Below are 26,630 nucleotides of genomic sequence, written 5' to 3'. Positions count from 1 at the left end.
TTGGCGCGAAGTATAATGACTATTGTATGAGCTGTCATGATGCGGAGGAAAAAGAATCAATTAAACACCTCTTGTGTGAGTGTCCTGCATTTTGTGTAAAGCGCAAGCAACTTTTAGGAGCATATAGCTTCAGATTACTGGCGGATCTGGAAAACGTTAACTTAAGCAGTCTGCTACTGTTTTTGGAACAATCTGGTTGGTTCAACAAAGAAAAATAATCAAGAAGGTTCAGCGGTTAAAACTAGAAGTGCCCATATGTAATAGGTACTTTTAGTTAATGTGGTATCACAATGGACTGAATAGTCTAAGTGAGCCTGAATCTTAATCGGGCTGCCACTTTAACCTAACCTAACCTATTATACTCTTCGATAAAAATGTAAGTGTCAATATTTTGTAAGTACTTTTGTTTAATTTAATCACTGGTTTGTCTAAATGAACTTGAATAAAACGGGCTGCCACTATAACCTAAAATAATTTTTACATATTCATAATGTAGCCTTAATTCATCAGGTGAATTTAGAGGGCTCAGCAAAATGTCAAAACATATTGTTGATATTATGAATTTTCTTTACGTTTTGTTGTTGTTAAAAAAAATTAAATTGAAATTTTAAATTCGAGAATAACTTAAATACAAAGTAAAAATGTATAAATTTTATATGTTTTACAAGCGGGAAAATGGTGAAAATAGCCAAAAATCATGCACCCAATTGAATATTTTCCATACCAATAATAAACATTTCTCATGAATGATACAAAATTCCAACAAATATTTTTGTATTAGTTTCTTTACCATTTACTGACATTGTGCTGATCTGTTTTTATATGTTCGTTGTTACTTTTGGGCTAGTGGGGGCTACCTTATAAATAGTTGTGTCATACATTAAAATATGTTTTGGAAATTTGATAGAACATTTTTCAAAACAATTTTCATTTGACATATTTCAAAAATGTAAACCAAAATTATTGATATGAACAAATATTAAAACAAAATGTCGACATTTACTATATCGGTATAATCTACAAACGTTCTAAGTTTAACTCCAATAAAATAGTATAATTAACTCATTATGTTTTGTTCTTTTTTCGCATTAAATATAATATTTAATAATATTTTCATGTAATTTAATTAACAACAATAAAACCTAATTATTTGTAATATTAATATATATATTTCTACATATATATGTGTAGTATATTATCGCTTATGATTGTATTTATTTATATCTATATATTAAATGACGGTGTATTCAATTTCCATTCACGATATTACAAATTTCGTTTTAAATGATTCATCTTCTTTGTCTTTAAATATATATTTTTCCCCGCATTTTTAGGTTATCAAGTTTCATTATTGGACAATTTTTTTTTTGTAATTGATTTTTTCATTATTTTATGGTCTTCAAACAAAACCAAAACCAAGAAAATCTCAAATTAAATATAGAATATTTAAGAACAAATCACAAAATTAAAAGAAATAGATGTGTAATACATAATATATTTATATACAATAGATTTACAAATAATTATTTTCTAAAAAAAAATAATAAAGTTTGCATATTTTTGTTTTACTGGTTAACTAACATCATTAAAGCTATTAGAATATGTTTTTATTTATAAAGGAAAAAAATAAGAAAAAATGTCTTTATATAGAATGAAGTGATGAAACACAAGTTAGGCGTATACACTGTATTGATTTTAAAAATAAAAACAAAATGAGGATCAATTGTGGATGGAAAGTTAAGTTAATGAATAGAGGAGGATATGCAAAGCATTGTTTTATAAATATAGTTTTTGTTTAAATTACTAAACATTACCACAGAGTAGTGTAAATTATTATCCAAAAAAGGGTATGCAGAAGATAAACATACTCGATTAAGTAAATATATATATTTTTTTATTTATACAATATTTTTTCTTCTAGGAATAGCATACCTTAACCCATGACATTTAGGTTGATAAATTTGCTTTAAAATAACACAAGCTTATACGGAATCTTTATCAATTTACGGATCTGCTAAAAAGTCCCTGTTCCATAGGATCTGCATTGATACCCAGCAAGAACAAATTTGATGTCCTTCCTAAATCGTTACTTTTAAAGTAGTATATCCAAAAATGTTCTTCTAGAGATGGACTTAATTTTGAGGTAATATATTAGAAAAAACTTTCTTTTACTAAATTTTCGCAATACATATGATTTTTTTGAATTTTACCCAGTATTAAACGTAGTAGCTATAAATAAAATAATGGAAATTTCCAAAAAAATATTTGAAAAATGTACTGATCCATTTCTCGGCAGAGTTGGAATTTTCGATTAAATATCTTCCAGTATTATTCAAAACGCCTTTTTAATTTTCTTTATATTATACTTTTCATTGCTTTTTGAATAAGTTTTTTTGTTTTTGCTGGGTATGTTAAAGTCGAAATTCGATTTTTCGACTTTTTCGAAAAGTCGAATTCAACTAGCATTTTGTCAAAAACTGTTGAACAATTCCCGTCGACTTCTGGTAATCTTCAGATTAGACTAATCAACTTTTGATATATTTCCAAATTGCCAAAATTAATTATTGAAATTGTTTTTTTTTTCACAAAAAAAAAAAAAGTCGCCTTGTATAAAACAGAACAAATAAAATAATGGAAATTTCCAAGAAATATTTGAAAATTGCACTGATCCATTTTTCGGCTGATGTGAAATTTTCGATCAAATATTTTGTAGTATTAATCAAAAAGCCTTTTTAAATTTTTCTTTCTTTTTCTCAGTCGCCGGGTATAAAACAGAACAAATAAAATAATAAAAATTTCCAAGAAATATTTGAAAATTGGACTGATCCATTTTTCGGCTGATGTGAAATTTGCGATTAAATATTTTCTAGTATTTTTCAAAAAGCCTTCTTAAATTTTTCTTTGTTTTTCTCAGCTGTTTTGGCTACGCTTTTTAGCTGGGTATGTAATAGTCGAAATTCGACTACTTGCCTTTTTGTCAAAAAACTGTGGAAAAATTTAAGTCGACTATTGATATTCTTCAAATTAGACTAATCAACTTGTGATGTTAGTCAAAATTGATTTTTGAAATTGGATTTTTATAAAAAAAGTCGCATTTGTCAAAATCGACTTTTGGGTTTTCTTCATACTGGACTGACCATGTTGTAGAAAATCGCCTAAAAATCAGCTTTTGATGTTTGCCAAAGTCAACGAATCGACTTTTGATAGTTTTCCAAAACGATATCTCCCACTTGTGTAATTAGCAAACTTGTATTCCTAGATTTTCTTTTTTCACTTTCATCGCACAAAACGTGACAAAGGGGCAATAAACAAAAATTCATTTAACACAATAATGAATTAACAAATACAAATTACATTTAAGTTTCCTTTTCTTGGTACTCGCCACGCATACACACATATCATTTTTATTGTTTTTTTTTTCTGCAGTATCAAACTATTCCTGGCAAAAGCCTTCAGTCTCTTCAATGGCAAATGTTAGTTTTTCCACCAGTTGATCATAACTTTTATACGGTGGCAGATCTAAACGATTGAAACAGGTATGAGAACGTGGTAACCATGTTTCTTTACCCACTTTCTCAATGCAAAATCGTTGTGGACCATTCGAACCCATGAGCTCAGCAAAACCTCCAACGGGTACACGACATGTTCCGGTGACAAACTGTAAAAGTCTTGCCCGTTTTTCATTATCGGTATCACGAACAAACTGAAATGACGTAAATAAAAAAATAATATGATTAATAAAATCCTTTGGTAATCAATATTTATATGCGGGATGCATTAGAATAAAAACAAGTATATACGGTTGTAAGAATGGCCACGCCGATTCTTAAGTACCCACAACCATGGATCAAATATAATATTTTCCTTTCAAAACTCCTCCTTGCAGTAGGATAGAAATAAAATGTTGACAAAATTTTCTATAGAAATAAAATTTTGACAAAATTTTCTATAGAAATAAAATTTTTACAAAAATTTTGTATAGAAATAAAATTTAAAAAAAATTTGTATAGAAATAAAATTTTAACAAAAATTTTGTATAGAGATTAAATTATAACAAAAATTTTCTATATAAAAATTTCTATATAAATTTTGCCAAAAATGTTCTATAAAAATAAAATCTTGACAAAATTTTCTATAGAAATTAAATTTTAACAAAAATTTATATAGAAATAAAATTTTGAGAAAATTATAAAAATAAAATTTTGAGAAAACTTTCTATTGAAATAAAATTTTGACAAAATTTTCTATAGAAATAAAATTTTAACAAAAATTTTCCATATAAATAAAATTTTGAGAAAATTTTCTATAGAAATAAAATTTTGGGAAAATTTTCTATAGAAATAAAATTTTGAGAAAATTTTCTATAAAAATAAAATTTTGAGAAAACTTTCTATAGAAACAAATTCTATAGAAATAAAATTTTGACAAAATTTTCTATAGCAATAACATTTTGACAAAATTTTCTATTGAAATAAAATTTTGACAAAATTTTCTACAGAAATAAAATTTTGACAAAAATTTTCTATAGAAATAAAATTTTAACAAACATTTTCTATAGAAATGAAATTTTGCCAAAAATTTTTTATGGAAATAAAATTTTGAGAAAATTTTCTATAGAAATAAAATTGTGACAAAATTTTCTATAGAAATAAAATTTTGACAAAATTTTCTACAGAAATAAAATTTTGACAAACATTTTCTACAGAAATAAATTTTTGACAAACATTTTCTATATAAAAAATTTTGTCAAAAAATTTCCATAGAAATAAAATTTTCTATAGAAATAAAGTTTTGTCAAAAATTTTCTACAGAATTTTGTCAACAATTTTCTACAGAAACAAAATTTTGCCAAACATTTTCTATAGAAATAAAATTTTGCCAAAAATTTTCTATAAAAATATAATTTTGTGAAAAATTTTCTATAGAAATACAATTTTGCCAAAAATTTTCTATAGAAATAAAATTTTGACAAAATTTTTTATAAAAATAAAGTTTTGACAAAATTTTCTATAGAAATAAAATTTTGCCAAACATTATCGACAGAACTAAAATTTTGCCAAAAATTTTCTATAGAAATAAAATTTTGACAAAATTTTCTATATAAATAAACTTTTGCCAAAAAATTTCCATAGAAATAAAATTTTGCCAACAATTTTCTATAGAAAAACTTTAACAAAAATTTTCTATAGAAATGAAAATTTTGCGAAAAATTTTCTATAGAAATAAAATTTTGAGAAATTTTTCTATAGAAATAAAATTGTGACAAAATTTTCTATAGAAATAAAATTTTGACAAAATTTTCTACAGAAATAAATTTTTGACAAAATTTTCTACAGAAATAAAATTTTGACAAACATTTTCTATATAAATAAAATTTTGTCAAAGAATTTCCATGGAAATAAAATTTTCTTTAGAAATAAAATTTTGTGAAAAATTTTTAATAGAAATAAAGTTTTGCCAAAAATTTTCTACAGAATCAAAATTTTGCCAAAAATTTTCTACAGAAACAAAATTTTGCCAAACATTTTCTATAGAAATAAAATTTTGCCAAAAATTTTCTATAGAAATATAATTTTGTGAAAAATTTTCTATAGAAATAAAATTTTGACAAATTTTTTTATAAATATAAAGTTTTCGACAGAACTAAAATTTTTCTGTAGAAATAAAATTTTGACAGAATTTTCTATATAAATAAACTTTTGCCAAAAAATTTCCATAGAAATAAAATTTTGCCAAAAATTTTCTATAGAAATAAAAATTTTCCAAAAATGTTCTATATAAATAAAATTTTGCCAAAAATTTTCTATAGAAATATAATTTGGTGAAAAATTTTCTATAGAAATAAAATTTTGCCAAACATTTTCTATAGAAATAAATTTTTGACAACATTTTCTATGGAAATAAAATTTTGCCAAAAATTTTCTATAGAAACAAAATTTTGACAAAATTTTCTATATAAATAAACTTTTGCCAAAAAATTTTCTATAGAAATAAAATTTTGCCAAAATTTTTCTATAGAAATATAATTTTGTGAAAAATTTTCTATAGAAATAAAATTTTGCCAAAAATATTCTATTGTTGTTGTTTTTTGATTTCAACTTAAATCCATGCATTGACTAAACTACAAGTGTAGCTTAACCAACAGAGGAAAAGAATGTTTGTCAAATTTATTTGGGCAAAGTCCTATAGACTGCAAGATGGTTGGATGGACGCACGTTTCGGAATTACCACATTCCTCATCATCATCCTCTACTTGCAGCAAAACTATCAACCAATTATCAGAATAAATTCAGGCAGTTCATTAAACCCAACAATGAACCACACTTGAACCTTCCGAAAAAAGGTTTTACATGATAGCCGGCTTATGCCGAAATAAATTCGTACAAACATATCTCTTTTCCGTTGCCACCATCAAATCATCGATTTGAGTGCAGTTGGCTGGGTTTATTTTGAGCGTGCTTCCTCTTCTTTCATTCGTTTTGTTATTGTTGGTTTTGTTCTTTAATATATAACAAGAAATAAAATTTTGACAACAATTTCTACGAAATAAAATTTTGACATTTTCTATGGAAATAAAATTCTGCCAAAAATTTTTTATAGAAATATAATTTTGTGAAAATTTTTCTCCAGAAGAACATTTTGACAAAATTTTCTATAGAAATAAAATTTTGAAAAAATTATCTATAGAAATAAAATTTTGACAAAATTTTCTATAGAAATAAAATTTTAAAAAAAATTTTCTATAGAAATAAAATGTTGACAAAATTTTCTATAGAAATCAAATGTTGAAAATATATTCTATAGAATTTTGAAAAAAAAAAATTATAAACTCAATATTATTAAAAATGTTGAGTTTCGTTTTATGCCATACTATCAAAGTCCAAACAGCATGAAAATCGCAAATTTGTATGCGATGTGCTTGAAATTTAAATTTTTGAGGTATTTCAGACCCAAAAATATCTATGCCAAATGTAGATTATACCGGTCAATTATTCGATATAACTACCTGGACAATCTATAACATTTCAATGGTTAGTATATTAGTTTAGTTTACATACCTGCCAAAACCAAACAACTTGTTTGGAATTACGATTATAATGACGATATATAGTATTACGTTGCCAATCATCCACATCAACATCTTGCATACCACACAAGATCAACTCCAATTCTCGTTCATCAAAATATTTTAACCATTCTAATGGCACAACCTCATTAAAACCTTCCAAAAAGGTTTTTGTTTGTTGTTCAATACCACTGTTGAGGGAGAGAAGAAAATAAGGAAACATTCTTTGATAGATATTTTGTTTGCTTCGTACCGTGTCATTCTCCACTCGGTCATCAAGGTTATATACTCCTCCTTGTTCTCCTCCGTTACGCGTTCCTTTTCGCCATTTTCCTTCAACTCATGATGGATAATCTGACCCAACACTTCAAAATCGACACTAAACCATAACTCCAAACCACACTCGTCAATGTTATTGTCCTTCACCCATATCAGGGAGTTATAAAATTCCGGATCTATTGTTTCGATATCCTTTATGGTCAATTTTTTATTCAGCATACGCTTGTAAAAGGGCATTGTAAAGCCCGAATAGATAAAACGTCCATGATACAAGGCCATAGCAATGAACCGACCAATAAATTTGAAATATTGCAAATGATCGGGATTAACATACGAGGCGGGATTTATTTGTAGACTGTAGTTGTTTTTGTTGGCATACTCAAAAAGGCAATACATAGGATTGAGAACTTCGTGGGAGAGTAGGAAAAACCATTCACGTGAAACACCACCATAGTCAAGGCCCTCTTCGCCACGGAATATAATGTAGAGGCGACGACGCAGCTCGTAGGCAGGCAAACGCATTATTTGATGATAGGAATCCTCAAAGAGTGTCTGACGCGTAACCGTAATCTTAATGTGCGAAGGCAAAGCATTACTCTGACACAAATAACGAAATTGTGAAAGCTTCCAACGGAAACTACGTTCATAGGCTCGTGGCACACCATAGACACCCTTGGCGCCCTTAGGGGCTCCAGGGCGTGGATCTTCAAAGGTGGTACGTCGTGTATTATGATCGACAAAGAAGCGTTCACCCGTAGCGGTATAACGTATCTCCCAACCTGGTGGCAGTGGACCTTCATTTATCAAACTGACCTCTTGACCCTGGGTACGAGGATCTTCCCATTGTGTAGTACGATTCTTGTGATTGACAAAGTAAACTCGATTATCCGATTGTACCTTCTTCTCCCATCCATCTGGCAAAGCTCCAAGTGTATCCTCATCGTCTTGGGTGGCAGCCGCTGTTACTGCCGTAGGTTGTTGCTGTTGTTGACCATAGAGGAACCTTTGATTACCTTGTGCTACCACATGGGCTCGTTGCCCTTGCCAATGTTGGAAATGCATTAAACGTTCACTATTCGGTCTCTGCCAGGTGGTCGTACGTGTGTTATGATCTACATAGTAAACTCGACCTCTGGGATCTTTACGTATCTCCCAACCCGGTGGCAAAGGTGTTGGTTTCTCCCAGTATGTCGATCGAGTATTGTGATCCACATAATAGCGTCGACCGTATTGATCGTAACGTATCTCCCAACCGGCTGGTAGTGGTTCATCATCGGCTTGGGCGGCTTGCAATTGTTGATCTGTAGCATTGGATATGGGTAAACCATTGCCAGAAACTGGCATACCAGATTGTGGATCAGTCATCATACCACCCACTGCACCTTCCATTACCGGAAGAGATTGTTGCCCGGGGACTGTGCTACCATTGGCATACATTTGAGACATAGGTCGGGAACCTGTTGTCGCCCCTGAGCCAGGAGCTGAAGAATTCATCGCCGATCCATTTACACGTTGATTATGCGCATTCATATGCATTTGTTGTTGCTGTTGTTGTTGCACAGTCATAGGATCCCAGGTTCCAGGAGCATTTGGAGCAGCTCTTCTTAAGGCTGTTCCACTACCATTTTGTGGAATCATGGCACCCGAACTACTGCTACGCTCCAGATTACCATTTTGCATAGGTATCGGTGATCTGGAAGCACAAACACCGGCAGCACCACTCTCACTCACACTACCGGTAGATCGCATCCGGACTCTAGTCCTTACGCCACCGTATATCAAACAGCTACGGCCAGGGGCTGCGGCAGCAGCATTACTTGATGCCGCAGCATTTAAATCCATTCCACCAACAGCACCTGCCGCAGCTGTGACACCATTATTACTGCCCATTAATGAACCATTGCCATTCTGTAACATAATACTGCTCATATCCAATTTGAGGCCATTAAGTATGGCCACTAATTCACCACTTTTTGTTTGCCGATTATCTGATTTCGAGGTAACCAACAAATCCATACTGACTTCCAGAAATTCACAACGTCCATTATAGTGTTGTAATATGTGAGCCAGATTAATGGTACGTTCACCAAGCATAGCATCCTTGCGAAAGCTCGAATGATCCAGAACTTTAAAGTGCAATACCGAATGTGGTGTTATCTGGAAACATAATAGAGAGATAAATTAGAAATGGGGATCAAAAGCGAGAGATTTTAAGACTTATATACTAATCGGCCATATATACATAATATTATAACCTGTTTTTGGCTAAATACTTATCAGGCAACCCTCGGATAAATTTCTCTGGGGACACAATTTACTTTATATACAAACAGCCTAAAAACTAAGAAACCACCACAACCAATAAGAATAACCAATCCAATAATATTAATGCTTAATACATGGTTCTATGGAATCAATGCTGTTTAGTCTATACCACCAGCGCTGATTGATGTGCTAACAATAACAAAAATTGGTCAGTAAACAAAGAAGTTATTCGTGAACACACACAAAAAGTACATGGTATACGGAACCTTTGTATGTATGTTTTTGATGGATAAGTTATGACATTGACGTCATAATGCAAACAACTAAATATCACATCAAATTAAAATTGACACATTTGTAAATATTGAGAATGGTAATCATCCACCTACTATCCCCCACAACCCTTGGTACAAACTAATCACTCATTGTATTTAAAATAATAATTAGTGGGCAAAAACCAAGCCTATTTCTGGGGATAGTTTAAAAAATATTTTAATAATTTTTTTATCCTTCTACCTCTGACATAAAATTACTTAATACATACATTAAAAAATTAATTGGAATAATAATAATAATAATATTCTCTTGTTATTCCCAACATATTTCCACCACGGTTGCCACAGTTGGTAGAATTCTACCAAAAATGGTAGATTTTGGTAGATCTTGCAAAATATTTCTCTCCAACTAAAATTTTAACAAAATTTTCTATAGAGCTAAAAATTTGACAAAATTGTCTATAGAAACAAAATTTTGACAAAATTTTCTGTAGAAATAATATATTGACAAAATTTTCTACAGAAATAATAATTTGACAAAATTTTCTATGGAAATAAAATTTTGACAAAACTTTCTATAGAGATAAAATTTTGACAAAATTGCCTATAGAAATAAAATTTTGACAAAATTGTCTATAGAAATAAAATTTTGACAAAATTTTTTGTAGAAATAAAATTTTGACAAAATTTTCTACAGAAATAATAATTTGACAAAATTTTCTATGGAGATAAAATTTTGACAAAATTTTCTATAGAGATAGAATTTTGACAAAATTTTCTATAGAGATAAAATTTTGACTCTATAGAAAGTTTTGTCAAAATTTTATTTCCATAGAAAATTTTGTCAAATTATTATTTCTGTAGAAAATTTTGTCAATATTTTATTTCTACAGAAAATTTTGTCAAAATTTTGTTTCTATAGACAATTTTGTCAAATTTTTAGCTCTATAGAAAATTTTGTCAAAATTTTATCTCTATAGAAAATTTTGTCAAAATTTTATCTCTATAGAAAATTTTGTCAAAATTTTATCTCTATAGAAAATTTTGTCAAAATTTTATCTCTATAGAAAATTTTGTCAAAATTTTATCTCTATAGAAAATTTTGTCAAAATTTTATCTCTATAGAAAATTTTGTCAAAATTTTATCTCTATAGAAAATTTTGTCAAAATTTTATATCTATAGATATCTATAGATATAAAATTTTGACAAAATTTTCTATAGAGATAAAATTTTGACAAAATTTTCTATAGAGATAAAATTTTGACAATATTTTCTATAGAGATAAAATTTTGACAAAATTTTCTATAGAGATAAAATTTTGACAAAATTTTCTATAGAGATAAAATTTTGACAAAATTTTCCATAGAGATAAAATTTTGACAAAATTTTCTATAGAGATAAAATTTTGACAAAATTTTCTATAGAGATAAAATTTTGACAAAATTTTCTATAGAGATAAAATTTTGACAAAATTTTCTATAGAGATAAAATTTTGACAAAATTTTCTATAGAGATAAAATTTTGACAAAATTTTCTATAGAGATAAAATTTTGACAAAATTTTCTATAGAGATAAAATTTTGACAAAATTTTCTATAGAGATAAAATTTTGACAAAATTTTCTATAGATATAAAATTTTGACAAAATTTTCTATAGAGATAAAATTTTGACAAAATTTTCTATAGAGATAAAATTTTGACAAAATTTTCTATAGAGATAAAATTTTGACAAAATTTTCTATAGAGATAAAATTTTGACAAAATTTTCTATAGAGATAAAATTTTGACAAAATTTTCTATAGAGATAAAATTTTGACAAAATTTTCTATAGAGATAAAATTTTGACAAAATTTTCTATAGAGATAAAATTTTGACAAAATTTTCTATAGAGATAAAATTTTGACAAAATTTTCTATAGAGATAAAATTTTGACAAAATTTTCTATAGAGATAAAATTTTGACAAAATTTTCTATAGAGATAAAATTTTGACAAAATTTTCTATAGAGATAAAATTTTGACAAAATTTTCTATAGAGATAAAATTTTGACAAAATTTTCTATAGAGATAAAATTTTGACAAAATTTTCTATAGAGATAAAATTTTGACAAAATTTTCTATAGAGATAAAATTTTGACAAAATTTTCTATAGAAATAAAATTTTGACAAAATTTTTCTATAGAAATAAAATTTTGACAAAATTTTCTATAGAAATAAAAATTTGACAAAATTTTCTATAGAAATAAAATTTTGACAAAATTTTCTATAGAAATAAAATTTTGACAAAATTTTCTATAGAAAAAAAATTCTGACAAAATTTTCTATAGAAATAAAATTTTGACAAAATTTTCTATAGAAATAAAATTTTGACAAAATTTTCTGTAGAAATAAAATTTATTCTGAGAATTGGTTGATAGTTTTGCTGCAAGTAGAGGATGCTGATGAGGATTGTGGTAATTCCGAAACGTGCGTCCATGCAACCATCTTGCAGTCTATAGGGCTTTGCCCAAATAAATTTGACAAACATTATTTTCCTCTGTTGGTTAAGCTACTCTTGTAGTTTATTTTGACAAAATTTTCTATAGAGATAAAATTTTGACAAAATTTTCTATAGAGATAAAATTTTGACAAAATTTTCTATAGAGATAAAATTTTGACAAAATTTTCTATAGAGATAAAATTTTGACAAAATTTTCTATAGAGATAAAATTTTGACAAAATTTTCTATAGATATAAAATTTTGACAAAATTTTCTATAGAGATAAAATTTTGACAAAATTTTCTATAGAGATAAAATTTTGACAAAATTTTCTATAGAGATAAAATTTTGACAAAATTTTCTATAGAGATAAAATTTTGACAAAATTTTCTATAGAGATAAAATTTTGACAAAATTTTCTATAGAGATAAAATTTTGACAAAATTTTCTATAGAGATAAAATTTTGACAAAATTTTCTATAGAGATAAAATTTTGACAAAATTTTCTATAGAGATAAAATTTTGACAAAATTTTCTATAGAGATAAAATTTTGACAAAATTTTCTATAGAGATAAAATTTTGACAAAATTTTCTATAGAGATAAAATTTTGACAAAATTTTCTATAGAGATAAAATTTTGACAAAATTTTCTATAGAGATAAAATTTTGACAAAATTTTCTATAGAGATAAAATTTTGACAAAATTTTCTATAGAGATAAAATTTTGACAAAATTTTCTATAGAGATAAAATTTTGACAAAATTTTCTATAGAAATAAAATTTTGACAAAATTTTTCTATAGAAATAAAATTTTGACAAAATTTTCTATAGAAATAAAAATTTGACAAAATTTTCTATAGAAATAAAATTTTGACAAAATTTTCTATAGAAATAAAATTTTGACAAAATTTTCTATAGAAAAAAAATTCTGACAAAATTTTCTATAGAAATAAAATTTTGACAAAATTTTCTATAGAAATAAAATTTTGACAAAATTTTCTGTAGAAATAAAATTTATTCTGAGAATTGGTTGATAGTTTTGCTGCAAGTAGAGGATGCTGATGAGGATTGTGGTAATTCCGAAACGTGCGTCCATGCAACCATCTTGCAGTCTATAGGGCTTTGCCCAAATAAATTTGACAAACATTATTTTCCTCTGTTGGTTAAGCTACTCTTGTAGTTTAGTCAACACAATGGTTTTAAAGCTGAGATCAAAACAACAAATATGATTGAAGTACAAACCCACAATAAAACAACAAAACACGAAATAAAATTTTGACAAAATTTTCTATATAGAAATACAATTTTGACATAATTTTTTATAGAAATAAAATTTTGTCAAAGTTTTCTATAAAAATAAAATTTTGACAAAATTTTCTATAGAAATAAATTTTGACAAAATTTTCTATAGAAATAAAATTTTTATTCATTTTGTTTGTTATTGTTGACTTCTCTTCAATCGTTATTGTTGTTTTTGATCTCAGCTTAAAGCCATGCATTGACTAGCTTAACCAACAGAGGAAAAGAATGCTTGTCAAATTTATTTGGGCAAAGCCCTATAGACTGCAAGATGGTTGGATGTACAGCTGTTTCGGAATTACCACATTCCTCATCAGCATCCACTACTTGCAGCAAAACTATCAAGCAATTATCAGAATAAATTCGGGTAATTCACTCAACCCAAAGTGAACTGCACCTGAACCTTCCGAAAAAAGGTTTGATAGTCGGCTACTGCCTAAACAAATTTGCAAGCATATCTCTTTTCCTTTGCCAAACTCAAATCATCGATTTGAATGTAGTTGGCTACATTCAAAATTTTCTATAGAAATAAAGTTTTGACAAAATTTTCTATAGAAAAAAATTTTTGACAAAATTTTCTATAGAAATAAAATTTTGACAAAATTTTCTATAGAAATAAAATTTTGACAAAATTTTCTATAGAAAAAAAATTTTGACAAAATTTTCTATAGAAATAAAATTTTGACAAAATTTTCTATACAAATAAAATTTTGACAAAATTTTCTATACAAATAAAATTTTGACAAAATTTTCTATACAAATAAAATTTTGACAAAATTTTCTATAGAAATAAAATTTTGACAAAATTTTCTATAGAAATAAAATTTTGACAAAATTTTCTATAGAAATAAAATTTTTACAAAATTTTCTATAGAAATAAAATTTTAACAAAATTTTCTAAAGAAATAAAGTTTTGACAAGATTTTCTATAGCATTAAATTTTGACAAAAAAAAGATTTTGAAAAAATTTTCTATAAAATAAAATTTGGCAAAATTTTTGACAAACACATGTAAAAGTTTATAGTTCTTTATGGGCAATATTTTGAAAAACAATTAAAGCGATTTTCGATTATTAATATTTGTTTTTGTTCTCAAATATCGAAATATAAAAGGCAACCCTCGTACTATACATATATTAATTTTGCATTACTCACCAGTACTGTAAACTCTTCATTCCATTTGGGTAAATATGTGTTTTTTACAAAATCTGTTTTACGTTTGCTTTTATTATCGATCAATAGTTCAACATATGGATTGGGCTTCAGGAAACCACTATTACGTAGTGAAGCTTCTTCAACTGAAAGAAGGAAATAAATAGTACATATGGTAAAATTCCCAAATCTAATTACGAATACTAATGAAATATGCGTGTATATTCACACTTACTTGTTACACTTAGCTGATGATAGCCTTGATTTGAAGATGAAGTGTGGGTGACCGCAGAACCATTACTTAACGAAGAAGAAGATGTTGGTCCCGAATTATTATAATCACCCATGGCAGCAGCAACATGTCCACCGGATGCACCTGCTAATGCATTTCCGGAGGCCATAGTGTTATGGAAACCTCGCACAAATTCAAAATATATACTTTTTTCTGTATAAATTTTTTTTTTATTGAAAATCTGAAAAGAAAAGATCATTTAAAATATTTGTAAATATATTTGAGTAGATATTAGTTAGCATATTTAAAAAATTATTTCTCTTATTGTTTTCTCTTGTTATATAGATTCATACAAGTTAAGACGCTGCCTTGTATTTTGCAAATATATTAATATATAGCTATTAAATAAGAATGGGAATATTGGTTAAATGTGAGGAAAGCTACCATGACAGTACAGATTAAACTGAATCAAGATAAGATTGAAGTAAAATAAATTTCATGAATGTATTGTTTTCTTTTCTACAGTGTCGTAGTCGTCAACGACATAGGCAATAGTAATGAACGTATCTAGATAAGATTTTAAACCAACTTTTTATACCCTCCATCATAGGATGGGGGTATATTAACTTTGTCATTCCGTTTATAACACATCGAAATATTGCTCTAAGACCCCATAAAGTATATATATTCTGGGTCGTGGTGAAATTCTGAGTCGATCTAAGCATGTCCGTCCGTCCGTCCGTCCGTCCGTCCGTCTGTTGAAATCACGCTAACTTCCGAACGAAACAAGCTATCGACTTGAAACTTGGCACAAGTCGTTGTTATCGATGTAGGTCGGATGGTATTGAAAATGGCCATATCGGTCCACTTTTACGTATAGCCCCCATATAAAGGGACCCTCAGATTTGGCTTGTGGAGCCTCTAACAGAAGCATATTTCATCCGTTCGGGCTGAAATTTGGTATATGGTGTTCGTATATGGTCTCTAACAACCATGCAAAAATTGGTCCACATCGGTCCATAATTATATATAGCCCCCATATAAACCGATCCCCAGATTTGGCTTGTGGAGCCTCTAAGAGAAGCATATTTCATCCGTTCGGGCTGAAATTTGGTATATGGTGTTCGTATATGGTCTCTAACAACCATGCAAAAATTGGTCCACATCGGTCCATAATTATATATAGCCCCCATATAAACCGATCCCCAGATTTGGCTTGTGGAGCCTCTAAGAGAAGCATATTTCATCCGATCCGGCTGAAATTTGGTACATGGTGTTGGTAGATGGTCTCTAACAATCATGCAAAAATTGGTTCACATCGGTCCATAATTATATATAGCCCCCATATAAACCGATCCCCAGATTTGGCTTGTGGAGCCTCTAAGAGAAGCATATTTCATCCGATCCAGCTGAAATTTGGTACATGGTGTTGGTATATGGTCTCTAACAATCATGCAAAAATTGGTTCACATCGGTCCATAACTATATATAGCCCCCATATAAACCGATCCCCAGATTTGGCTTGTGGAGCCTCTAAGAGAAGCATATTTCATCCGATCCAGCTGAAATTTGGTACATGGTGTTGGTATATGGTCTCTAACAACCATGCAAAAATTGGTCCACATCGGTCCATAATTATATATAGCCCCCATATAAACCGATCCCCAGATTTGGCTTGTGGAGCCTCTAAGAGAAGCATATTTCATCCGATCCGGCTGAAATTTGGTACATGGTGTTGGTATATGGTCTCTAACAACCGTGCAAAAATTGGTCCACATCGGTCCATAATTATATATAGCCCCCATATAAACCGATCCCCAAATTTGGCTTGTGGAGCCTCTAAGAGAAGCATATTTCATCCGATCCGGCTGAAATTTGGTACATGGTGTCGGTAGATGGTCTCTAACAATCATGCAAAAATTGGTTCACATCGGTCTATAATTATATATAGCCCCCATATAAATTGACCCCCAGATTTGGCTTGTGGAGCCTCTAAGAGAAGCAAATTTCATCCGATCCAGTTGAAATTTGCTACATGGTGTTGGTAGATGGTCTCTAACAATCATGCAAAAATTAGTCCACATCGGTCCATAATTATAAAGGGTGATTTGTTAAGAGCTTGATAACTTTTTTTAAAAAAAAAACGCATAAAATTTGCAAAATCTCATCGGTTCTTTATTTGAAACGTTAGATTGGTCCATGACATTCACTTTTTGAAGATAATTTCATTTAAATGTTGACCGCGGCTGCGTCTTAGGTGGTCCATTCGGAAAGTCCAATTTTGGGCAACTTTTTCGAGCATTTCGGCCGGAATAGCCCGAATTTCTTCGGAAATGTTGTCTTCCAAAGCTGGAATAGTTGCTGGCTTATTTCTGTAGACTTTAGACTTGACGTAGCCCCACAAAAAATAGTCTAAAGGCGTCAAATCGCATGATCTTGGTGGCCAACTTACCGGTCCATTTCTTGAGATGAATTGTTCTCCGAAGTTTTCCCTCAAAATGGCCATAGAATCGCGAGCTGTGTGGCATGTAGCGCCATCTTGTTGAAACCACATGTCAACCAAGTTCAGTTCTTCCATTTTTGGCAACAAAAAGTTTGTTAGCATCGAACGATAGCGATCGCCATTCACCGTAACGTTGCGTCCAACAGCATCTTTGAAAAAATACGGTCCAATGATTCCAGCAGCGTACAAACCACACCAAACAGTGCATTTTTCGGGATGCATGGGCAGTTCTTGAACGGCTTCTGGTTGCTCTTCACTCCAAATGCGGCAATTTTGCTTATTTACGTAGCCATTCAACCAGAAATGAGCCTCATCGCTGAACAAAATTTGTCGATAAAAAAGCGGATTTTCTGCCAACTTTTCTAGGGCCCATTCACTGAAAATTCGACGTTGTGGCTCGTTAGTAAGTCTATTCATGATGAAATGTCAAAGCATACTGAGCATCTTTCTCTTTGACACCATGTCTGAAATCCCACGTGATCTGTCAAATACTAATGCATGAAAATCCTAACCTCAAAAGAATCACCCTTTATATAGCCCCCATATAAACCGATCCCCAGATTTGGCTTGCGGAGCCTCAAAGAGAAGCAAATTTCATCCGATCCGGCTGAAATTTGGTACATGATGTTGGTATATGGTCTCTAACAACCATGCAAAAATTGGTCCACATCGGTCCATACTTATATATAGACCCCATATAAACCGATCTCCAGATTTGGCTTGCGAAGCCTCAAAAAGAAGCAAATTGCATCCGATCCGGTTGTAATTTTGAACATGGTGTTAGTATATGATCTTTAACAACCGTGCCAGAATTGGTCCATATCGGTCCATAATTGTATATAGCCCCCATATAAAACGTTCTCCAGATTTGACCTCCGGAGCCTCTTGGAGGAGCAAAATTCATCCGTTCCGGTTCAAATTAGGAACGTGGTGTTAGTATATGGTCGCTAACAACCATACAACAATTGGTCCAATCACACAAAAATTGGTCCATATCGGTTCATGATCATGGTTGCCACTAGAGCCAAAAATAATCCACCAAGTTTTTATTTCCATAGAATATTTTATCAAAAGTCTATTTCTATAGAAAATTTTGTTAAAATTTTATTTCTGTAGAAATTTTTGTCAAAATTTTCTTTCTATAGAAAATTTTGTCAAAATTTTTATTTCTATAGAAAATTTTATTTCTATAGAAAATTTTGTTAAAATTTTATTTCTGTAGAAAATTTTGTCAAAATTTTATGTCTACTTTGTCAAACTGAATTATATACGTATTGGATCGATCTTTTTTGATTTAATATATACCACGTATGGACTTACATACAATTTAGAAGATGGTGTTAGGAGGTTTTAAGATACCTTGCACGCGTTACCGCAACTTAAGTAATTCGATTGTGGATGGCAGTGTTTAGAAGAAGTTTCTACGCAATCCATGATGGAGGGTACATAAGCTTCGGCCTGGCCGAACTTACGGCCGTATATACTTGTTTCTAATTAGAGGGCTATTTCTTCGCATATCGTTTTGGATAATATGGCATCGCTTGCGTTTGTCAACAATTGTGTTTATATAATTTGTAATTTTTCATGATATGATTTCATAAAACATAAAAACTATGAAATGAAAGTCCATTGCAATAATCAGACAATAACATAAAACGCCATTCACTTAACAAGTACTTAGACTCAAATGCTGATACAACAGTATCAAAATAGCAAATTTACTGTCGTATAACAGGTTGGCTGATAAGTCCCCGGTCTGACACATAGATGGCGTCGCTAGTATTAAATGCATATTATTTTTATATAGTACCTTCAAATGATTCGTGTCAAAATTTGACGTCTGTAAGTCAATTAGTTTGTGAGATAGAGCGTCTTTTGTGAAGCAACTTTTGTTATTGTGAAACAAAACGGAAAAAAGGAATTTCGTGTTTTGATAAAATACTGTTTTCTGAAGGGGAAAAATACGGTGGAAGCAAACACTTGGCTTGATAATGAGTTTCCGGACTCCGCCCAAGGGAATTCAACAATAATTGATTGGTATGCAAAATTCAAACGTGGGGAAATGAGCACGGAGGACGGTGAACGCAGTGGACGCCCGAAACAGGTGGTTACCGACGAAAACATCAAAAAAATCCACAAAATGATTTTGAATGACCGTAAAATGAAGTTGATATCAAAGGAACGTGTTGGTCATATAATTCATCAATATTTGGATGTGCGGAAGCTCTGTGCAAAATGGGTGCCGCGCGAGCTCACATTTGACCAAAAACAACAACGTGTTGATGATTCTGAGCGGTGTTTGCAGCTGTTTACTCGTAATACACACGAGTTTTTCCGTCGATATGTGACAATGGATGAAACATGGCTCCATCACTACACTCCTGAGTCCAATCGACAGTCGGCTGAGTGGACAGCGACCGGTGAACCGTCTCCGAAGCGTGGAAAGACTAAAAAATCCGCTGGCAAAGTAATGGCCTCTGTTTTTTGGGATGCGCATGGAATAATTTTTATCGATTATCTTGAGAGGGAAAAACCATCAACGGTGACTATTATTGGAGCGTTTGAAGGTCGAAATCACGGCAAAACGGCCCCATATGAAGAAGAAAAAAGTGTTGTTCCACCAAGACAACGCACCGCGCCACAAGTCATTGAGAACGATGGCAAAAATTCATGAATTGGGCTTCGAATTGCTTCCCCACCCACCGCATTCTCCCCCAACGGCTTTTTCTTGTTCTCAGACTTCAAAAGGATGCTCGCAGGGAAAAAATTTGGCTGCAGTGAAGAGGTGATCGCCGAAACTGAGGCCTATTTTGAGGCAAAACCGAAGGAGTACTACCAAAATGGTATCAAAAAATTGGAAGGTCGTTATAATCGTTGTATCGCTCTTGAAGGGAACTATGTTGAATAATAAAAACGAATTTTGACAAAAAAAATGTGTTTTTCTTTGTTAGACCGGGGACTTATCAGCCAACCTGTTAAAATTGTAAAAATAATTTTTTCGTCATTTGAACCAACTATTTTTCGCATTGGTTACCCTATATATGTATAGACCTTGCGAGCTATGGCATCAAAGAGAATTTCTTCTAACCATTCCAAGGCATTCAAGTTTGAATTAATTATTCTTTTTATAACATATACAAAAAAAACACCGGTCGCACTTGGAATTGAAAATCAAGTCCCTTATCATGTACACAGTCTCACACAAGTTTACATACGGTTAAATAATTTATATTTTCATTAAATAATCAAATTTTAAAAAGTATGCATATATATCCTTTCGTTTTATTAAATTAATTTGAAAATAAAGTAATTCTTAATTTTCAAGAAGATTTTTTTGGTATGGGTTATAAACAACAACAAGAAACATGTTTAGTTAAGAGGTAAAAAACTCAGGGGTATGTAAACTTATGTGAGACTGTGTATATGCAACTTTAATTGAACTGCATTGATTTGAAATATTACCCTCCACGTTTTTTAATAATAAAATGTGTAATATGGGTATATATGTTAGTTTGCCATATCGCACACTCCAGAAGTTAAACAATTTTTTTTATATTTACTGCCTGTTCATGAAACACAAAATCGACTCGAGACGAATCGTTCGTCTAGATTGAAATTAAAATAACTTTAGATATATTTGATAGAAAATCCTGAAATTTGTCATGAAATCATTATTTATGATTTACTATCGAACACCAAAACAATTGGGATTTTACAGACTCTTGTTTTCGATATATCAATATGTGATTTTTGACGAATCGTTCGTCTCGAGGCGAACGAAAATTCCACGAACAGGCAGTTAAACTTTTCACTTACGTCTAAACTCACCTATTTGGTCACGCGAATAATAATAACAACTACTTGATCAATATGCATGTAAATTTTGTATACAATATGGATACTACAATACAACCATAAATGTATTTGAATATCAAATGAAAAGTACATAGAAAACTTTTAAAATAAAAACAAAAACAATACCGGATGACTGATTCGTTTTTTTTTTTTTTTTTGTTATTGTAATTGCTAAATTGATCATATCGTTAAAATTATTCATACAAGAAGAAGAAAATCGTTATTGTTATTGTATAAAACTGTATACTATAACTTTAATGTATTTTGATGACTTGGCGCAAAAAGTTTGTTTTTAATAATCACAAATATTTATATGCATATGATATGAGTTTCACATGATACCATAAACAATTAAATTTGTATCATCATATTGAGAAGAACTATTCGAACCTGGTAGAGTTTCCGTTTGGTAGTCTTCCATTCGACATTTTGCAAATGTGGAAGATGTGACTTTTGAAATTTGAGTTAACGTTCTTACCACATTTTGCAATATCCGTTTTTGCCATCGGATAGAGGACTAAAAGATCTATCTTTCACATATAAAATGTTTTTATACCAATCGAAAGCTTTCGCTTCAGCTTATCTTAATTAATTAATTATCTTAAAAAATTAATTGTTGTATTCGTTTATGACTCATTTTTTCACATATAGGTGGCGCTGAGTCGAATATTCTTATACAGAATTATATTCCTTTACATCAAATGTTTTGGCCATGAAGGCTTAGTATTACTCAATAAAAACTTATGAATAAATAAGTAAATTTAAAAGGAGTTCACAATTCTAACACCACATAAAGGAATCCAATAGGACTTAGTAGAAATAGTAGAAATCTAAATTAGAATTTGAGTTTTTCTCGGATAAATTTGCTGCGTGTTGTTTCGTCCGTCTTTTTGTGTTGGACGTGGTGCATCCCGGGGAGCCTTCTCCGTTTGCTTTTGGTCCGTGGCGGGATAGAGGAAAACCCCGGACCATGGTATTGTTCGGTCTGCCGAAACCAAATTCACCATCGTTCGGTTTCGGTGAGGTGTAACCGGTGCTTGGAATGGGTGCACTTCCGGAACTGCTCCGGCCTAACATCTCTGCGGGAGTATAGTCATACTGACTACGTGGCAGGATGCTATTCCAACGGCAGTAGCAGTGGGTCGTCAGACTATGCGACCCCCGACATCTCCCGCACAACAATATTCTCCACCGCAGCATCTTACACCCAATATTGTTGTTCCAGTTCCGAATAGTGTATCGCTCCGAGGCAACGGGCTCCGAGGTAAGATTAGTGACATCGTGGACTTTATGAATCGGAAAAGGATAAGTGTCGCGGCGATCCAAGAAACGAAGCTGAATTCCAACTGCGGCATGCGCCATTGTGATGGATACAATGTGCTACGAAAGGATCGCACAAGAAGTGGAGGTATTGGCCTGGCTTCCATATTACACCGTTCCGTGCAGTATAGACCTATCCCGCATGTGCCAGACACTAGTGACCCGTATACGGAATGTATAAGGGTAGCAGTCAAGTATGGGGCTGTCGAGATAGAGCTATACAATGTGTATATACCGCGGGTTGATAGCTGTACTTCAGGTTATAGCCCAAACATTGAGTGGCTGTTGTGCGAGCATAACCGATTGGTTCTGAGAGACTTTAATGCCCACCATGAACTTTGGCATTCTCTCCTAGGTAAGGACCAAAGAGGCACAGCTTTGGCAGAGCAGATAGACTCCACATTTTGCACGGTGAACAAAGAGGCCCCCACGAGGATTATGGGTGTTTGCAGCAGTTCGCCAGATTTATCCTTAGCATTGGTCTGATAAATAACGTTTCCTGGCAACCCGTCATTTCATTAGGATTAGACCACCTTCCCATAATTCTCACCATTAACCGACCCTCCGATTTCATAGCCTCTGAACGCCGGACGTTTATAAACCAAAAGAAAGCCAACTGGGAAGGCTCCAGAGAATATACAGATCGCCGCTTCAGTGAGCTTCCGTCCCCTCTCATGTTCATATTGCCCAGAGGGTGTTCCGAGACATCATCAACGCAGCAGCCGCTCGCTTCATACCCGCTGGTCGAATTGCCCTAATGAGGCCTTAATTCCCAGCTGAAGCGGCGGGACTCGCAGACGAGCGTGATGAAAGCCGTCGCGCTAACCCTGCTGACTCTAGAATCAGAATCTAGAGATTAGTAAGATAGTCGACGAGCACAAGCGGAACATATGGTTAGAGCACCTGAAACAATGTAACCTAGGCACAGGAACAGGTAATTTGAGGTCAAAATTGACAGCCCTCTCGAAACTCGCTACGAGGGATGATGGGATTACAGTCACCTTTGGCGACTATGACTGATCCGAAGAGATGCGCTAAATACTTCAACCGACAGATAGGGCGAAAAGGAGAGCCACTCGTCGCATACGTGGCCGATGACACACCACAATTTACGAGCCGATGATACACCACAATTTACCTCAGCCGAAGTTACCAATGTCATGAACCATCCATGGCACTGGCCCCGACAGAATTTCAATGCTAATCCTGAAGCATCTGCGAATACTGGGAGTTGAGTACCTGGCCAGACTCCTCAATTTGTCCTTGGAATCACTCATTATACCCGATGTCTGGAAGATGGGTAGGGTGATTCCACTACTGAAGTCAGGCAAAGATTCGAGTAAAGGTGAATCGATATCCCTTCTCCCGTCAGTAGCCAAGACACTTGAGGCACTACTCCTCCCCAGCCTTGTGGAGAATTTTCCAGCTGCCCACCATCAACATGGATTCCGTAAGGTACATAGCACAACGCCAGCCTTGCATGCCATTTTGGCACATATTAGTATGGGACTCAATCAGCCCAAGCCGTGTCATAGGACGGTCCTCGTGGCGCTTGACCTATCGAAGGCATTCGATACGGTTAACCATGCCACACTATTCGAGAACATCGAAAATACGTCCCTACCAGCAGGAACGAAGCGTTGGGTTCTGAATTATCTATGCGGACGCCAGTCGTACGTGGAATTCAGGGACAAGAAGTCGAAACCCCGTGCGAGATGCGGGTAAAGAAACCTTGCTGACTACTTATAAGGCAATTGGCCGGCCAGTTGTAAACTATGCAGCGCCAGTGTGGACAACTCAAACGAGCGACACGCAGTGGAATAACATCCAGACCTGTCAGAACGCTGCCCTTAGAACTGCAATAGGATGTCTCGGCAGTACACCCCTGGATCACCTTTATGCGGAGACCAAGATCATCCCGGTGCGTCGACACAATTACATTTTGTCAAAGCAGTACCTCTTGGGTTGCTATCGAAGTTGTCATCCCCATCACCATCTTGTGTATAGACAACCCCCACCCAGGAATGCAAGGGTTGATCTTCATCTTCTGGAGCGCGAGCCTCTAGATCAGGCAGCATATCAGACAGGTCTGAACAGGATTCATGAGGATACTGTAGCTAAAGCGGTGAGAAGCTACAAGGTTAATCCTGTTCTCGGAGTCCGACAACCGCCCATAGCACCGGAGGAAAGAGACCTCCCACGGCAGACTAGGGTGGTTTTAGCCCAATTAAGATCAGGCAAGTGCAGCCGCCTCAATTCTTACCTATCAGTGATTGATAGCAGCGTAGCTGATGTTTGTCCCAAGGGCCACTCATCACCTTTTCGCTTGCCCAGCTTAACCTACCCGACTCACTACCAGATCACTCTGGACGCAACCCACCCTTGTCGCAGAGTTCCTAGATCTGGACACCAGTTGAAGTACCAAAGCATAGAACAAAATGGATGACATTAAAAACTGTTACAACAACAACAAAGTATCCAGTCTGGTTCTAAGTTTAGCCTAAATTCCGGTATACTCAGAAATATCACAACTCAACAGGCAACCTAGTCAATCATGGTGGAGGCCAGACAAATAACATTGCGATTACGGCCTTAATACCAACGGAAAATACCAACCGAAATGATTGAATGTTCTATCTGACAATTCTTAAAATAATGGAAAGTTCGTTGGTACTTCACAATTGATAAAAAAGAAGCCAGTGGAGATAAGAAAAACAAAATAAAAAAATGACACATCATATGACCTTGGCTTGTAGTGCAGTACAAAACAAAAGAAGGAATTTATGGCGAAACGCATAACAAAAATAGTTTGTAATCAATCCATGGCACTGAGAAAAATAAACAAATGGGATATATTGGACAGCTGTGATTGCAAATGACAATTTCACGAAAATTTTAGTATAAAAAAACTATTCTCGAATATCCCTGTTAGCCTTGTTGCATCGAAAATAGTTTAAACTATTAGCCCTAATGACTAATACCATTGGATTTGTAATACCAATATGATGGCAAGAATTTATGTATGCATGGATGAGATCTCCATTACAGAAGAATAAAACAAAATAATTGCCCGTCCAAAGTTTCTCTACTTGTTAGTGGAATTTCATCAGCAAAAAAAAAAAAATAGACCGGTAGAAAAATATGCCGAATATCAATTCAATGAAATCCTAAGCTTTTACAGAATACAAATGCTATTAAATTCCGATGTGAAAAAGGATTGGTCTTACAGTTTGGTTTTTTTTTTCATTGTGAAAAATGCATATTTCAGTACTATATGAAAAATGACTTTTAATTTGGTTACAACTGTCCCAAAGTTTAGTTATATTTTACTCTTGATAATGGAACAAAGAACGTTTATTTGCTTACTTTTCTTATTTGTTCCGCCTCACTTTTTCTCTGGTGGTTGGTTCTTGGATTCCAATCCTTTACTTGCGTCGTCGTCTTTTTTCACACAAACATACACACACACTCACATTCCTGCACTCACATATTCATTATCAGAAATTTTCATCAGAATTTTTCGCTTTTATTCTCAATTTTTCGTTATATTACTGACCTATTTGGACAATTGACACTTTTTTGTACGGATATATTGTTTTTAGCCGTTTATTTAACGATTATTTAATATGTTACACGCAATTTTCATGAATTTTCACCGTCTTTCACCCGTCACTTTTACAAATAAATAGTGAATGGGAAATCGATATAATCCGATAAATGATTGTTAAAACTCAGAAATCGATTAATGACAGGGTTGCCAAGAACGTAACTAATTTGAAAACAGCATGATACAATCACAATAGTTGTATTGTTTATACGCCGTTCGCACTATACATTTATTAGTACAAAATGTGTGAGTCGGAAGCAGAAAATGAAGACGCCTGGTCGCGCCATCAATTTTAGCCGC

At 32.3% G+C, this 26,630-nt stretch overlaps 1 protein-coding gene across 1 annotated transcript; it reads right to left on the bottom strand.

Annotated features, from left to right (window-relative positions):
* Positions 1–767: 767 nt before the first annotated feature.
* Positions 768–26,408, bottom strand: Su(dx) (WW domain containing E3 ubiquitin protein ligase suppressor of deltex). Its single transcript, XM_075296340.1, has 6 exons — positions 26,090–26,408; positions 15,049–15,286; positions 14,817–14,959; positions 7,320–9,502; positions 7,059–7,257; positions 768–3,703 (listed from the first exon to the last, which is right to left on the bottom strand). Exons 2-6 carry the CDS (start codon positions 15,212–15,214, stop codon positions 3,434–3,436), a joined length of 2,961 nt encoding a protein of 986 aa, XP_075152455.1. The 5' UTR covers positions 15,215–15,286; positions 26,090–26,408; the 3' UTR covers positions 768–3,433.
* Positions 26,409–26,630: the final 222 nt, after the last annotated feature.

This window comes from Haematobia irritans, chromosome 2, assembly GCF_050003625.1.
Source record: "Haematobia irritans isolate KBUSLIRL chromosome 2, ASM5000362v1, whole genome shotgun sequence".
NCBI lineage: Eukaryota > Metazoa > Arthropoda > Insecta > Diptera > Muscidae > Haematobia > Haematobia irritans.
This window is presented reverse-complemented; position numbering and strand designations above follow the sequence as displayed.